Source organism: Bos grunniens, chromosome 24, assembly GCF_055505025.1.
Source record: "Bos grunniens cultivar Pamir isolate PY7600 chromosome 24, Bosgru_T2T1.0, whole genome shotgun sequence".
NCBI classification, from domain to species: domain Eukaryota; kingdom Metazoa; phylum Chordata; class Mammalia; order Artiodactyla; family Bovidae; genus Bos; species Bos grunniens.
Genome location: NC_141188.1, coordinates 41,493,370 through 41,506,771, shown reverse-complemented (window position 1 = coordinate 41,506,771; position 13,402 = coordinate 41,493,370). Strand labels below are relative to the sequence as shown.

Sequence of the window (13,402 nt, the reverse complement as noted above, 5' to 3'; positions counted from 1 at the left end):
CCGATCCAGGAATCGAAATCGGGTCTCCTGCATTGCAGGCAAATTCTTTATCAACTGAGCTATGTGAGTTCCCTTAAGACTAGACTTTGACTATGGCATATTTCCTTCACATTGAAGAATCACCATACCAAATATTTCTCACGTTCCTTACTTAAAGGAGAAATTTATCAACTAATATGTTCCTCACTGTCCTGACTGGTTGCTGGGTATTTTCTCATGGTGTGAATCTACATTTTGTAATTCTAGATACTAAAGCTGCCTGTGCTGGAGTCATTACAGAAAACATGGCTACCATATTCCTCTTCTGCACCTGAGATCAGAACGGAGAAATCCACCTCTTGTAACCACTTTGTGCCAAATTCCCCAGAGATGAACTTAAATAACTCACGTTCATGGACGAATATGCAATCAGCTTTGAAATTAAAAAACAACAACTACAACATCTATCCAAATGTGAATTTAAAGGCAATTCGATGACATCGCAGATTAAATACTGAATCACATCTGAAATTATAAACTAAATATTAAAGACAGTGAGAGTAATAAATTCCAAAAACCACGAGAATAGCCAAAGTACTCAGATTACTTCTTAACCTTAAATGCAAGTAAGAAAGTTTAAAAATAAATGAAATAGGTCTATAATCTAAGAGACTAGGAAAACTTGTCCAAGTCGACCCAAGAATGAATGAAAAAAATAATTAAGATTAAATAAATTAATGATTTATATTAATTTAATAGAAAAAGTAGGCTTAATTAAAGGTAGTGACTTTAAAAAAAAATATTGACCACACAGGCAAGTATTTACATTCTGATTGACATAAAAGACATAAATCTTAGGAAGAAAAAGAATAGCCATACTGCACAGAAAATGCTAAAATTATGCACCTAAATAAATAAATATATTATATATAACTATATATTTATATACACACATACACACACACCAACATATACTGAACTGGATGTTTTGCTAGAACAAATATACATTATCAAATTCATACAAGATGGTCGATTGAAAGGAATATAACCCTCAGACTCTACCTACTGAAAAATTAATCAAAGCATTATGGCTACAATAATGCTAGGCCTTGGCATAAAACTATACCTAACAGTTTTTACAGATTATATATTTACATCAAAGAATAACAAATTCCTCCATGTTTGATCCTCGTAAAGAACATCGCATTGGCATTAATTCATGGAGTCCTCTTTCAAAATGAGATCTAGTCATTCCCCAGTATTTTGATTTGCCTTCTTCCTAATCATTCATTCCACGTTGGTGGGTCCACTGGCAGCTGTGGTTTCCTTACAATGCTAGCTGAAGTTCATTTCATCTGTTTGCAGAAATTGCTTCTTATTGCCTTGAACCTGCAATTTTTCCCTGACACGCAACTGTCTGGGCAGGTGATGACTTACCATGGAGCCACTCCTGGGAACAGTAAAACTCCATTCTTCATCCTGGGACCCATCTGACAGGGTACTACTGTTGAGAGAAGCACCATCTGGCTAAATGGAGAAATGAGAGCACAGTTCTTATTTAGGCAAATGCTTTCTATCATGTTTGTGTGTATTCCACCACGTGTATGTATGTAGATACATGTGGCAATACACAAAGCTGTGACTGCGGTGGGGGGCGGTGGGCGGTGGGGAACTGCAGCAGCCCCTCAGGGATCGTCACCGTGAGCCACCGGAAGGCCGGGCCTTCTGGCAGACCCTGGCCCCTACAGCAGACCCTGCTATCATCTACCACAAACTCTGTCTTCCTGAACAATATCTTAGTTTTGTTCCAGGGAGCTAGATGTTAAACCAAAGAATTTGATTTCCAGGCTTCTTTGCAGCTAAAAGTGACCATGTGACAAATGCGGGCAATGAGGTGTAATTTAAGTGTAATTTTACCAAGAGTGTTTTCAGAAAAGGTAAGTGTTTCCTGACTGAAAAGAGGAGGGTCAGCTGCTACAGGCTTCACAGGGTCTGCAGGTGTCTGGCTCCAGAGAGGATGCTGGAGGCCAGATGTGGGTGGGTCTGTGCTGAGAGCATCACGTGGCTGCCCCGTCAGTCCTGGAGCATCCCTCGTAATCATCCTCACGTGAAACAAAGCAGCTCCTACTTTCCTATTACATGCAGCCAAACACAAACTTGTCTATCCTATTATTGTTTTACTATATTCTAAGACTTTTTTTTGCAATGATTAGAATTCAGTAGCAATAGTACCAAAATGCTTTTTCATTTATAAACTCCGAAGATTTTTGCTTTAATGTACAGTGGTGTTACTGAAATTTAAGACATGAATATTCTTTTCTTTCATTGCAAAATCAAATATACTTGATACTTAGGAAAACACATGATATTTTGTCTTTTAAAAAACGGTCACTCATCTTGATTGACCATATTTTCTGAATTTTCTATGGATGGTATGTGTTATTTTAAAAAATGAACAAAGGGCTCTTTTTTTTCTTCAAAGGAACAAACAGAACACAAGAACTAGCGCAAGAAATTTAAGTCACGACGGCAAACTCACCATCATCCAGCTCCCCTCTCACCCCAAATTACTAAAAATGATGGGAAAAAAAATTTTAAAGGAACAGGTTTTTAACAGCATTGGAAACCAGCAAAGAATTCCAGAGCTGATAGACATTTCTAGATGAAAAGCAAACAGAACTGGTTGGTAAAACAAAACCTCTAACTGAAAGCAGCGTAAAAGAAAATTTTTCAGACAGGGAAGATAAAAACAACACGATGTACAAAGGGTAGGAAAGAGCTGCCGGCAGATAGTCAAGAGTTGTTTACAAACCAGGGATGAAGCAGCCAATCATTCCTTAAAATATAGACAGCCCCTAAATATAATCTGAGGACAAAACCCCAAATTCAGTCTAAATAAAATGAACTGCTTTGGGGTGGGTGGGCTCCTGGTTTGAGTACACTTGACCCTCTGTCTCCACAGGTTTTCCATTGGCAGATTCATCCAATCCAGATGGATAGATAACGTTTGAAATATTTGAAAAAAACAAAAAACCCAGAAAGCTCCCCAAAGCTAAAGCTTGAGTTTTGCACATGCCAGTAACCATTTATATAGCATGTACATTGTAATAAGGATTACAAGTGATCTAGAGATGGTGTTGGAGAAGACTCTTGAGAGTCCCTTGGACTGCAAGGAGATCCAACCAGTCCATTCTGAAGGAGATCAGCCCTGGGATTTCTTTGGAAGGAATGATGCTAAAGCTGAAACTCCAGTATTTTGGCCACCTCATGCGAAGAGTTGACTCATTGGAAAAGACTCTGATGCTGGGAGGGATTGGGGGCAGGAGGAGAAGGGGACGACAGAGGATGAGATGGCTGGATGGCATCACTGACTTGATGGACATGTCTCAGTGAATTCCGGGAGTTGGTGACGGACAGGGAGGCCTGGTGTGCTGCAATTCATGGGGTCGCAAAGAGTCGGACACGACTGAGCGACTGATCTGATCTGACAGATGGTTTAGGGAAGGTGCGTATAGGTCATATGCTAGCACCACATCATTTTATATAAGGGATTTGAGCACCATTGGATTTTGGTATTCTAGGGGGTCCTGGAACCCATCCCTCATGGATACTGAGGAAGGAGGGGTCTAAGAGAGAGGCAACTTGGAAGACCACACAAGACATGGATGGGAGATGGAGAAATGAAATCAGCTTTGACCTTCATTAGTTTTGCATCTGGGGAGTGTTTACTAACCCACCTGAACCCTATATGCACTTTTACCCCTTTAAAGTTAAGCACACCCCAATCACTCTCAAAAACACACAATCAACAATTTTGGCCTTTTAAAAAAATCAATCTACACGGCTGCAGAGGAAACATACAGCAATTTCCTACAGTAATCAGTCAAAAATCAATAAAGACTTGCACAGTGACTGCAAAGAACTTTACGGACCCAGGGGCTGTGGTCCCCTGCGAGTGTGCTGGCATCTTCTACTTTGTTGAACACCTTCTGCTCTGTTTCCCTTTGGTGGGTCCTCCTACCCTCCTGCTGTGACAGGATTCTGACAGGGATAGTGTGAGGGAGGGGCTGGGGATCTGGACAGGAAGAAACACCCAGGACGCATAGTCTTGGGGAGAAGCTCTCCCTGCACTGTAAACCAGGGGACACTTGCTGTCCCTCCCTCCCCACCGCAGGGCCCGCTGGAGGCATGCGCTTCCCTCATCAGATGGTCCTCTCGCTTGGGCAAGACTCCGCTGCTTGTGTCACTTACTGCTACACGTTCCAGAAACTAGCATGTTCTCCACACAAGATGTTTACATTTGGGAAATAACTGGGAAAAACGAAACATCTGTTTCTTAGTTGATACTGAAGATACTGAAAAGAAATCTACATAGTCGTCTTAATTTTCTGTATAAGCTCACCCACAAGGCCCAAGCTTTAGTTGACAACATCCTTGCTTTAAAATACACATTTATGTAGTTTTTTAGTAAAAAAGCTATTTATTCCAATTTATTTTCTCAGGATAACTTGCTTAAAATACACATTTAGATATTAGTTCCTTGTAAAGCAACTGTACGCCAATAAAAAATTAAGAAATGAGTTTATGTTGCTGGTGTTTCTGCCTATAGAAGCTTTCTCCAAAAGACAGAATTCAGTTATTTTTGATTTATTGAATTATTCCTTGCTGAATTTAAGAGTTAAGGGTGATGGGGCTAAGGGTGGCTTGTTGGCCAACAACCTGAATTATGTTGTGTGTTTGGCAAAGAGAAACGAGAGTACATATCCTTTCTACTGTTACAAATGAATGTTCATGGAGGCATTATTCATAATGGATCAAAAGTGTAACTAATCCAAATGTCCATCATCAGGTGAAAAGATACACCAACAGCAGTATATCTACACAATGGATTACTGTTAGTGATAAAGGGACTAAATTTCTAATGCATGCAACAAGTGGATGAATCTTAAAATTATTTTGTGTGCAAGAAGCCAGACACAAGAGTGTGTACTAATCCCAACAGAGTTGGCCTCTGCCGGAGAAAGAGGACAGTGGGTGGGAAAAGGTCTGAGAGAAACGTCTAGGGTGACTGGAATGTTCTCTGTTTTGACTGGCTGTGATTACACAGGTAAAAACACTTCTCAAAATGAACTGAATTATATACCTAAAATGCAGGCACTTGTTTTAAAAATATTTAACAGTAAAAAACAGGCAGAAATAATCCCATTCCTTACAAATAATATAATTATCTTCAAGGGTCTATAGCTGCTATGAATCAAGAACCTACAGCTACCATGATGGGTAAATCACAAAGAAAAAAGTTGTTCTTGGGAAATAAGAATATGTTTGCTGAAATTTATAAGGAGTAAGAGAAGCTAAACAAGATAACAGAATCATGACCAAGAAAAAAATTACTAACCTGGAGCATAAAGATGAAGAAATCTGAGCAAAAGAGAGTAATGTGAGAGAAAATTTAGGATACTGAAATTCAATGCAAGCAAAGCAAGAGCCATCTAATACGTGTTTGCTAACCATCTTGTGAATTTAAGGATTAAATCCACATGCTATGGTGGTAGCATGGAAGAAAAAAGTCAGAAGCTCACTCCAAGGTTGGCACTGAACTGTCCTGTAGCTGCACCAGCTTGATTCGCCCACCGTTAGTCGCTTGTGATTAAAACAAACTCCTACTTGTTTAAATCAAAGTTTCTTAGATTTTCTTTTCTATAAAGCAAACACAGATGTAAATGATCATTTTTAACAGATGGTATGATTGTATTTTGCAGTGAATTATAAATCAATAGCAAATGTAGCTATTTGATTTTTACTTAAGGCACTGGAAATAACCAGACTGACTACTTTGCCTTCTGAATTAACTAACACCTCAAATGACTAATTCATTTATGTCAACTACACATAAGGAAAATGTTTTCTCTTATCTATACGAATGATTTGTAGTTTGTGAGGATTGTAGATTGGGTTTTAAGCCTTTTTGTAAATAAATCTTTTGTAAAGGCCTAGATTTAGTGGCATTTATGATTTAGAGTCAAGACTCAACCTCATATAATAATAGACAATAGGCAGTTATATATATTATAATAGACAATTCCTTTATTGTAGGTAGTTTATTGCAAAACCAACACGTTGGACATTAACAAAATCATAAAATATTATATGGACTCTTCAGATGACCAAACCTTTCTTTCCTAAAACCTAGTAGCATCAACAAACATAACTGAAAAAAAAAAGTCACACCACCAATACTGTCTCAGCAGGGAGGAGGGAACCTTCTGGGATTCAGCATTCCCTCCCCTAAGGAATATGAGGATGGAAACAGTAAAGAAAAGATGACGTATATACATTTCACCAAGGGAGAGAAAAGATAGCTCAGGATAGAACTGCACATAAAAACAGATGTGAGAGAAGGCTCTGTTTGGCTAAACCATGAATAAAGCAACCTTCCTTGTCTATAAACTGACAGATGCTGGATCCTTCTCCCAGGGCTTGCCTGATGTCTGCTCCAGGTAAGTGGGGAGTGGAGAGTGGCTCTGGGGAAATGCAGGTGGTGAGGGAGGGAAGGGAGCCCTGGACGCCTGGGGTGAAGATTGCACTCAGAAGTAAGGTGCAGGGTGGAAACACGTGCTGCTGTCCCATGACTTGACATCCGTATCCAGTGGACCTGGGACCCAGTGGAACCAACACTCATAGGAGAATATTTTAAAATAAGAGAAAAATGTAAAGGGACTAAATCCGTCATAAAGAAATGCCTACCGTCACTGGTTGTTTGGTTTTGTGTCTGTTTTAATAGAGCATGTAGTTATTTGTGGCTATAACTATTAAACTTGGTTCACTTCATGCTGAATGGCTTCCTCCGAATAAAGGCAGACCGGCATGCTGACAGCTGTGCTTGTCCAGCTACCTTAATTATGCCGCCCTGTGGTGAGGTTTCGTTTGGTTGTCTTGAAGGACTGGCTGCCGTCTCATCCCCACCCCGTCCTCCCCATCACTTACCAAGGGGCCGCTGGCTTTGATGATTCCTGGCAGCGCTTTCCCCTCCCGGGCGCCATCCAGCTCGCTAGCGTGGCTGTCACAGGTATCACCTGGCTAAGGAGAGAAGTGAAGTCACTTTTATCCAGGCATGTCTTTCCCAATAAGGGCTTCCCAGGTGGGGCAAGTGATAAAGAAGCTGCCTGCCAATGGAGGAGACTTAACAGAGGTGGGTTCGATCCCTGGGTTGAGAAGATCCGCTGGAGGAAGGCATGGCAACCCACTCCAGTATTCTTGCCCAGAGAATCCCCATGGACAGAGGAGCCCGGAGGGCTACAGTCCATAGGGTCGCAAAGAGGTGGACACGACTGAAGTGACTTAGCACGCATGCACATCTTTCCCAGTGTGATGGTTTACTCAATTACACATTACACTCGAATCGGTTTAAAGGCACAGCCCTGTGGAGATGCAGAGTTAAGGACTCAAATGTAATGGTAAGAGCATTCACCAGTTCTTCCGAAAGGATGCTGATCCTCGTAAGTGTCGTGCACTGGGACAGAAATGAGTCTCAAAACAGACATCACTACCTGCCTGCCAAAACTCGCTTTTCTTTTCTCCTCTAACATACGAATATCACGACCTTGCTGTAGGATGCTGTGTGTCTGTCTATGAGGACTAAGTGTGATCCTGTGATGGTTCGGTCCAGTGTGATTTTGGTTAAAATGCTACTAGGGAGGAACAGCTGGGAAGGCTAGTGTTCTCTTGCTGACGTGGACGGAATCAAGCTGACTGATGCTTCTTCCAGGACGTGGACATGACACATGTGATGCCCAGAATTCCCTCAGCATTAAATATTAGCCTGCATGGAGCACAATGCAAAGATTAAAAAACTGGTAGGTCCATGAGAGAGGTATTAGTCATACCAGCCTCAGAGTCCTTATTTTGTAAGGAAAACAAACCTCTAATTGTCTAAGTCAGGAAGCTTACTGATAAAACTACGCTACTTAAAAGTCAGACTTTATGACTATATTTTGGAATGATTTACAAATCAAAAGCAAGAGCATTCAGTGCTCTTTCAATTATGAAACTAGAAAAACATTAGACCGATTATCTCACGAACACACATGACTGAGCCAAATATTTCATTCCCATTCTCTGAGATTTGGAAAGGCTCTGATTTTTAACTATGCAACTATGCAGCAAATGTATTTGAGACTATTCCGACTGTAATGCACTGCTCTGTAGGCTTTGTGTATATGCCCTAAGATTTTTTAGCAGCATTTGTGATATAATGGCAAATTTCCCAAAATAAGATGCAAATATTCTATCCATGATTAAAACAATGCTTTGCAAAATTAAACATGCTGGGTATTAATGAAATAAACTTTCACATAAGCCATTAGAAACTTCTTTTTCCATATTTTCTAACTTTTCCCCCGTGTGTATGTATGCTATTCATGTGAAGAATACACGTCTCTTTGGAAGTGGAAACAATGCTAAAAAGCGGTACAAGAAAACTTAGGTCAGCATGGAAAACAGAGTGAACCACTCCCAATAGAGAAAGGGCGTATTTTTATAAGAACAGCTCCAAAGGGCACTGAAAACCAACAAAGTACTCTCCTAACAGATGAACAATTGTTAGAAATTCCTGGAAAGTAAAAAATAATTTGCTTCATAATCATAGAGAAATCCTCAGCCCAAGAAGAGCATAAGACAACACTGCTGGCAAGGAAAGGGCAAATCCACAAAAAACAGACAAATGAACAACCAAACTTAGACTGATAATGACACAGGACAAGAGGCTCCAGGGTGACAGCTAGGAAAATTCAGTGTGAGGCGTTTCCTCAGTAAAGGGGCCAAAGACCTCCTGACAGCCCCCTTTACACTGAGCAGCAGGCAGAAGCCAGGCATAAACCCGAGGAAAGCCTTCTGGATGCCGAGCGTTGGGACCATGACAGACCTCAAGATCAGGTCACTCTGGACCTTCATGAAAGATATGTGTGGGAAAGTAAAAGGAAAACATGAATTTTATCTGGGAATGATGTCATCTGTTACTTTCCCTTTGACACTGAAGGTGTGTGCATGCATGTATTTGTGTATGCTTACACGTCTACACATACACACATGCACAGACTCATCCATGTATGCTGTTAAAATAACGTCCCTTCACAGACTGTTCACACACCTTACTGACTTACAAAGGACCCAAAGTCAGCCCTCTTAGTCAATAAAGAGTTCTTTGGGAAAACATCTATATAATGGTAGAGAAAGCATACAGCAAAGACATGTCCTAAAAGTCACTAAGTAGGCAATCCAGCCAATCACCAAGGATCATCAGTCACTGGAGAAAAATCAACACTATAAAAAAGTTAGCCACGGAGAAAAACCAACATTTTGGGGAAAAAAGGAAGTATACAGATAATGATAAACTTTCTGGGAGAAAGAGATAATCGAGGGCAGAGAAAAAGGCTTATGATGATGTAACAGTCTCAGAGAGATTTGAGAGATTACTTCAATCATCAGTCAGGACTACCTATAACAAGAAAGGGTAAATCAGTGCAAAAAGCAGGAGTTCTTATGAATTAAGAGGATGATTTCTGAGTTTAAAAATCAATAGGGACCCAATTATAACCACTCTTTACAAAAATTATAAATAGGTTTCCACAGGATGATGTGGACAAAATCTGCTACCATACAGAACAAATGGACAAAAAGACATGGGGAATGTGAGAGACAACTTAAAGCTTTGTGAATTTAATGCAAGAAATGAACAGAAGATAAGGGAAAATGGAGATAATCTGGAAGGGACAAGGGGCTGGTCTGTAAAGTGCGGACAGCGTGCCCTACATCAGACACACGTAAGGGCAAAGGAAACTGCAGAGAATCTAAACATCATCGTCACCATCATCTTCATCAGATCAAGAATGGTACACGTGCCACTCCTCGACCGACACCGAACCCCTCTCCCTTTGCTGGGGAGGAAAATAAAGGGCTAAGGAGAAGGAGACATAGAAGCATCAGAGAAGCAAGTCTCTCCCTGTAGATTTTTGCTGCCAGGAGGCCACATGGAGACAGATGTCAGTAACCCATGTCCTTCTCAGGGTGAAGGGTGTGCTCAGTAAGAGGATCCAGCCTCACACCAGGAGGTACAGACCACAGCTTGAGAGTCTTCCCTTTTGCTAAAATAGCCTCAGTGGCAGTTCTGAACTCCAATCAGCACTCTGAAACTCTCTACTAACCTGGGCGAGGTGGGCTCTAGTGAAGCGCATTTACCTCCTGTGCAAGATTGTGTGTTTTTCCCACTTACTGTGACACATTCCAGAGGCTGCAGTGCCGTGTCCCCATGACAGATTTACATTTAGAAAATAACTGAAATGTCAAAATATTTCTTATGGTGAGAATTAAATTAATTCTGAAGGATTCAAGGAAGGTAGCCTGAAATTTTCCACTGTGCACTCAGCAGAGAGAACAATGGCTCAGCTGACGGCCTCCCCCAGTCCTGACTCCCGGCAGCCGCAGCTGTGGTTGTTTTTCTCACTGTAGGTACAAGGAGGCCACGTCGTTGTTTGTGAGTTTAACTATTTAATTATTCATTCCTGAGTCTGAGACCCTTTTTTCTTCCTTGTTACAAGTTTTTTTTTTTTTTTTCCCTTAAAATTTTCCAGGTTGCCTTGAAGTAACCACTTCTCCTCACCTCGGGGCACTCGCACCCCTCTCTGTCTTACCAGCTGACCATTTCTGCAGGGGAGCACCCCTTTCTTTGTCTTACCAGCTGACCATTTCTGCAAGGGACCGTTGGCATCCTTTCTTCATCCGGGCTCACATCCAGAAGAGGAGCTGGGACACAGCAAAACTCATCTGGCTATTGAGAAAAACAGAGTGCATTTTTACTCAGGCATGTTCTCCCAGGGGTCACTATGCATTTAATCACGCATTATGCAAACAGTGTGCACGTTCATCCAGACATGGTGAGACACCCAGATACGACTGCCTGTGCACCCAGCACTGCATGTGGGACCTCACCACACACCAGGTGCAGCGACAGACACTGGTCTCTGCGGAAGACACTGTAAATCAACCGCCGGCCCCAAACCCAGTTGCCTGTCTTCCTTAATAGGGTCTTTTTTTTTTTTTTTCAGGAATGTTTGTGTACAATTAGAAAGTATTAATTTCCCAGGCTCTCTAGTAGCTAAGAGTGATGATATAATGTTTCCAGACCATGAGAGGTAACTGGAATTCTACCAAGTAAGATTTCTGGGAAATTGAAGTCAGAGACAGTCAGGAGGTACAAGTACCCGGAGCTGCCAGGAACAAGGATGTGGTTGTCAGGAGTGGCCCTGCCCCCTCGGTAAGCAGAAGGATGAAGGCCATTCATGAAAGACACAATACAAGACGGAAGGAAGCTGGATCTATGCTAAAGCTAAGGAACACCTTTCAGTTTCCTCATTTGTACTTGTATAACTCTTGGGTTTTCTGTGCCATGCAGTCAAGCATATATATGTGATATAATCATGTTTGTTTTTAAAAAAGGACTCTATGCCTATATTTATACAGTTAATTGTGAGTTAGTCCCACTTTTAACTGTTTATCAATTATGAAATTGAAAATAGATTCAGTTGACTATTTTGCTCAGTGAAATGTATTACTGGACGTAATATCTGATTCACAGCTTCTGAATATTAGAAAAATTCTGTTTGGGCTCATGATGAAATGGATTTGAGATCTTGCACTATGTATCCAAAGGCTGACTTTGTATCTGTGATTTAGTATATAAGAGTTCTACTAAAACAAGGCTTAAATAGTCTTTTAGAATAGAATTTCACTGAAAATTATATTTATTGACTAGTCAATTAAATCACAAAATTTTATTTGGGCCCATAGAAATACTCCTGTTTTTCCTTGTTTGTCCATATTTTCTAAATTTCCATTAAAGACTGTGTATCACTTTTATAATAAGGAAAAAAAAAACACATTTTTTGGAAGAAACACATACTACTGAGAAATTGACATAAGAAACTTGGATCAAGATGACATATTCTCCTGCTCTTGCAAATTACTCAACATGTCAGAGATACTTTTCTCAACGAGTAGATCTAGAAACCACGAAACATTTCCATTAGCAGAACAGAAATTGCTGGATGTTCCCGGAAGATAAAAAGCAAGCAAGAATGGTTTGATAAGGGTAGAGAAAAACTTGGGCCTAAAAAAAAGGTACAAGAGAAAAATGTGTGGAAGGTCAATGCTGATTGAGAAAAAGCACATCTCCAGGATGAAAATTTAATGAGCAGGAAGGCATCACCTAATTCAGAAGACAACAGCTGTTTAGGAGAAGAGCAAGCAGCAGCTAAATGTATTCAGGATTCAACTTAACTGTCCCCGTGGTGACAGACTGACCATCTTCTTCCACCTGCGACCACTCGGCCTGCCTCACTCCCCATCGTCTCTAAAGCTGGACCTCCAGCAGTAAGACTGGGTGGAGAGACGAGGGAAGTGCACAGGAGGAAGGCCCCAGGCCACTCCCCTGACCCACCAGGAATGTAGTCATCTCTCTGCCTTTGCTGGAGTTAAATATTGAACAGTTTACTGCACTTACATGCTATGGAAAAATAAGACTGTTCATAACACTTAAGCCCCAGTGGGAAAGTGCCCACATTATACTTTCCTTCAGGGTCCAAGTGAAAGGAGAAGCACTGTTTCTATGTGGCTATAGTGAAAAGTTTTAGGAAACCTAGAAAGGCTAGTTATGCATTTTTCTTGAGTAGCTGGGGGATTCAAGAGAAGCTACAGACACTTCTATATTTTGCAGTTTGCCAGGGAAGACGAATTGGTGCTTTTGAACTCCGATGCTGCAGAAGACTCTTGAGAGTCCCTTGGACTGCATGATCGAACCAGTCAATCCTCAAGGAAATCAACCCTGAATATTCACTGGAAGGACTGATGCTGAAACTCCAATACTTTGGCCACCTGATGCGAACAGCAAACTCACTGGAAAAGACCCTGATGCTGGGAAAGGATGAAGGCAAAAGGAGAAGGGGGCAGCAGAAGATGAGATGGTCAGATACCACAACCAACTCAAGGGACATGAACTGGAGCAAACTCTGGGAGATGGTGAAGGACAGGGGAGCCTGGCGTGCTGTAGTCCATGGGGTCACAAACAGTCAGACACGACTGAATAACAACAGCAAGGGAAAACAAAAAATCTTAGTCTAAAGTAGCCAGAAACAGAAATGGGGAAAGAATGCATGTGGGCCAAGTTCTTAGTACTCGCTCAAGATGATCTGGGCGATAATTGGAAAATGACGCTGGAAATTTAAACCCGAAGGGCAAACCTTTCCTTTGATAGGCATCTAGTCCAGGACTTGTGTGTATGGAGCCTGGCCTCAAGTTGTAGGCATTGCCTGTACCCAGTTCCAGCTGAGGACAATCTCACCTTCTAGGAAGACACAGGTTTCAACCAGGC

The 13,402-nt window shown here is 41.2% G+C and overlaps 1 protein-coding gene across 3 annotated transcripts in view; it reads right to left on the bottom strand.

Moving 5' to 3' along the window:
• Nucleotides 1–13,402, bottom strand: part of ARHGAP28 (Rho GTPase activating protein 28) — a 139,406-nt gene that overhangs the window by 37,840 nt on the left and 88,164 nt on the right. For all 3 annotated transcript variants that reach the window (XM_086372348.1, XM_086372350.1, XM_086372349.1), the window contains exons 4-6: nt 10,712–10,804; nt 6,967–7,059; nt 1,417–1,506 (exon numbers count right to left, since the gene is read on the bottom strand). In XM_086372348.1, the coding sequence (XP_086228474.1) occupies nt 1,417–1,506; nt 6,967–7,059; nt 10,712–10,804 (276 nt within the window). The remainder of the gene's footprint in view (nt 1–1,416; nt 1,507–6,966; nt 7,060–10,711; nt 10,805–13,402) is intronic.